This window comes from Alligator sinensis, unplaced genomic scaffold (assembly GCF_000455745.1).
Source record: "Alligator sinensis unplaced genomic scaffold, ASM45574v1 scaffold288_1, whole genome shotgun sequence".
In the NCBI taxonomy this organism is placed as follows: domain Eukaryota; kingdom Metazoa; phylum Chordata; order Crocodylia; family Alligatoridae; genus Alligator; species Alligator sinensis.
Window position 1 is genome coordinate 1,694,138 of NW_005841876.1, and position 3,663 is coordinate 1,697,800.

The 3,663-nt window shown below is 48.2% G+C and overlaps 1 protein-coding gene across 1 annotated transcript in view; it reads left to right on the forward strand.

The window, feature by feature from the left end:
* The first annotated feature begins 3,376 nt into the window (after positions 1–3,376).
* Positions 3,377–3,663, forward strand: part of NAXD (NAD(P)HX dehydratase) — a 59,576-nt gene continuing 59,289 nt past the window's right edge. The window contains exon 1 of the mRNA XM_006017232.3: positions 3,377–3,662. Coding sequence (XP_006017294.1) covers positions 3,620–3,662 — 43 coding nt within the window. The 5' untranslated portion in view covers positions 3,377–3,619. The remainder of the gene's footprint in view (position 3,663) is intronic.

The window sequence follows — 3,663 nt, forward strand, 5'->3', positions numbered from 1 at the left end:
GCAACTGGACCTCTTCCAGGCAGTCATGTAGTCTAAATCAGGACTACAGGGAAAAGGCATACTGGAGGGCAGAGCGGATTTGTCTGAGTTAGTATCTTTTTTAAATTCATACCGGATCTTGAAACATTATTTTTTTAAAAAGAGATTGAAAAAAGTAAATACTGGTAATGTTCCTACATTTAAAGAAAAACATCCCTACATTTAAAGAAAAATAGCTGAGAAAATGTTATGTATCTAGGCCCTATCAAAATATTTGCAAATTGGACCATTAAAACTGTTCTACTTTTACCTCTATAATAGACTGGATGCTTTTATGAACTAAGATCAAGAATATTTTGCTAGAACTTGCATGAATCTATGACAGAAAGTAAAACTCTCCTGCTTATCATCTCCGAATTCTTGTAAGCCAAATCTGACCTCACTGTTTCATCTTGGCTGCCCTCCTCTTCTGTTTTGCTGCACAGCTTCATATGCAAGTTGCTACCAGTGTTGGCCATAATAGGTGTTTCCACTCACTCCGCCATGTTTTTGAGCAAAATGAAATGATAAATAAATCCTGTTCTCAGACACGAGGAAGGGCACTTTGTACCCAAGAGCTTATCTAACATCTCTCCCAATTACATAATTGGTCCAATAACAGATATTACCAAATTTCTACCATGACACATTTAGAGAGATAAATGGCTGCTTAGAAATGAAGCGCACACAGAATTCAGATGACTGCACAGAAAAACCTTGTCAGACGAGGCAGACAGAGGCCTTTTTTAAGGCAGCTACCAGATTTAAAATACTAAAAAAGATAAAGTATATTTTAATGTGTCAAAATACTTGAAGAAGTTTGCTAGACGTTCCTTTGGTTTAAGATTTGAGACATATGTTTTATGGACAAGATTTTCTTTCCAAATAAAAGTCATATTATTTTTTTAAATGTGTAATATGCAGATGCCTGCCCAAAGGCCAGCAGTTTGTTCACTCTGTGATCTTATGGGGAGTGGAGTGCTTTATTATTTAGTTGTCTTTTTAAAAGCTTGCTTTTCTTTTATCCCCCTAGTCAAAGCAGACACCTTCTGTCCTTACTGTGTCCCTTCAAACAGCTTAAATAACAGAAAAGCAATTTTGAGGTTGAGTTTGAAAAAAACATATGAGAAAAATTGAGATGGTTTGCTATTCTATGAGTATCTACGAGAGTTTGGATTTTTAACCCCAATCTTCACGTGCAACAAAATCCTCAACTTAATCCAGATCCTATGTTGGTTTTCCCTATTGATAATTCTTGCACATTGCAGTGATGATAGCTGCCTAGAACAGCAGTTCTCAACTTTTTCAGACCCAACGTGCTCCTCATTATACCCAAAGGCCAGATCAAAGTGTTTTTGACCTGATGAGTTCCTATTTGAAATTGGCGCATTTATCTTGTGAATCATGTGCAAGTGTTTGCATGCTTAACTGTCCAATATTGTGTGACACCCTTAACAAAATCTTGCCACACCCCAGGATACCATGCCACTCTGGTTGACAAGCACTGTCCTAGAGGGGAGATCCACCAAGTAGTGGAAACCCAAGCCAAAATCACTTGAGAAAGAGCAGGCAGCAAACTGCTCCTTCCTCTGGTCTCAAGCTCTGGAGGGGAAAAGTAAGACAGGGGCAGATCCGGGGGAAGGAGGGTGTACATTGGGCACTTGCATCCCCCTTTAACTCCTGCTTCACCCAAAGTTTCAAACCAATCACTGCCTGGCAGTGGCAGCAGCTTTTCTAGTTGGGCAGTGCTGAGGGAGTCACCTGACATCATGGCTCATTGTAATCTACCTGCTCCTTTCTAAACTCTCCATTCCAGAGGTATTAAGGACCTTCCCTTCTTCTCCATGGTCTTGATGTCCCACCAACGGAGCTAGCCTTTGTTCTGCTGTCCCATGGCTGCTCCTGTTTCACAGCCTGGCAGACTGGAATGAGGGAAAAAACAATGAAGCTCTCGTTCTTTTTGCTGAGATCTCAAACTAAATCATAGCAGCCTGAGGCCCCTGGCATATGAATTTAAAAAACCTTTTTTTTCTTTTTAAACTGGAGACAAATGTGTTGTTTTGGACCTGATGACACACTTCACCCTCTGCATTCCCTGCTCCACCCCCCCACCCCTTTGAAAAAGTGCCATAGCTTTTCAAAATCCTAAATCCACCCATGCCTGGTCCTGTGTCCCCCTCTCTTTGGCTGTCAGCTGTATGTCTTATATTTTTCCCTTCCTCTAAAGCAGCACTTCTCAACCTGTGGGTCCCAACCCAAAAGTGGGTTGCAAGGGTCATGAACAAACTTTAAAAATGGATCAACAATCTTTAAAAATGGATTCTCCTTTAAAGGAGAAAGAAGTGGGGAAACCCCAGGTTTTCCTTTGCAGGCTGAGTTCCAGCCTGCAAGGGGCTGCTTGGGCCCCGGCATAGCCCCCACGCACACCCCTGCTCCACACACCCACCCCCTGCCTACACACTGGGGGGCTGAAGCCTGGGGGCAGTGGGTTGGAAGTGATGGGCACTGAGTTGAGACTGGATATCAATGTTTACAAGTGGGTCTTGATACAAAAAAGTTTGAGAACCACTGCTCTAAAGCAGCATTTCTCAACCTGTGGGTCGTGACCCAAAAGTGGGTCACAAAAATATTCCAAAGGGTCGTGAGTGGTGACAGGGCACAGGGGTCGTGGGAAGGTGTCTGCCCCTTCCAGCAGGGCAAGGGGGCTAGGGAGAGCTGTGTGGCTCGGCTGGGGCCGGTGCCTGTGCTTGTGGCAGTGGGGCAGCTGGCAGGGCTCAAATTACACTTAGACTTTTGGGAGTGGCTGCAAAAAAAATGAGACTGCCCATCACAATTCTAATATTATTAAAAGCCCACCTCCCCCTCCCGCCGTCATTCTTGACAGGCAATTGGCTAGTGCCATAATGAAGTTGAAGGCCCCTCCCTGGTTATGATTTTAAAATCTTACAGGGGGGCTCTCATCTCTTATGAGGGGGGCTCAGCCATCCCTGTAATTTGAACCCTGGCAGCTTGCAGAGTTGCTGAGTGGAGTCATGACCTGGCTGCTTGGCAGGGCAGCCCGGGGCGGGGGAGTGGCGGCACAGGACTCCCCATGCCAGGGCTGGACTTGGTCTGCTACTACCTGCATGAGCTGGAGCCACCGCTGAATTCGAGCGGGGCAGCTGGGGTCCCCTGCCCCATGAGTCGGGTTCACGTTGACTCGGGCTGCCCCAGGCCAGGGGCCCCGGGGGAAGGTGCCCCACATTAGCTTGTGAACTGGCGGGCAGCCCTGTTTCTGCCCAGGGGTCACCAGCATGGGTGGGGGGGGCCACCAGCAGGGCCAGGGGGGTGTGGGTCGGGACAGGCCATGGATCTTTGCAACTGGGTCCCGGTAGGAAACAGGCTGAGACGGAGGCAGTGCTCCAGACAACGGGGAAAGAGGCGCTCGTCCTCCTCAGGCCGGCGAAGGAAGCTTGCCCCCGCGCGGCTGGCTGCCTGCCCCCTGACCCCGCAGCGCCTCCCCGGGCTTCGCCAGCCGGGAGCTCGCGGCCTCCCTTCCCTTCCCTTCCCTTCGTTTCTCCTCCCCTCCCCTCCCGGCGCTGCGGAGCCGGAAGCCGCGCGGATGAGCGGAGCCAGGCGCTGGGCCAGCCCCGCTTGGCGGCGAGG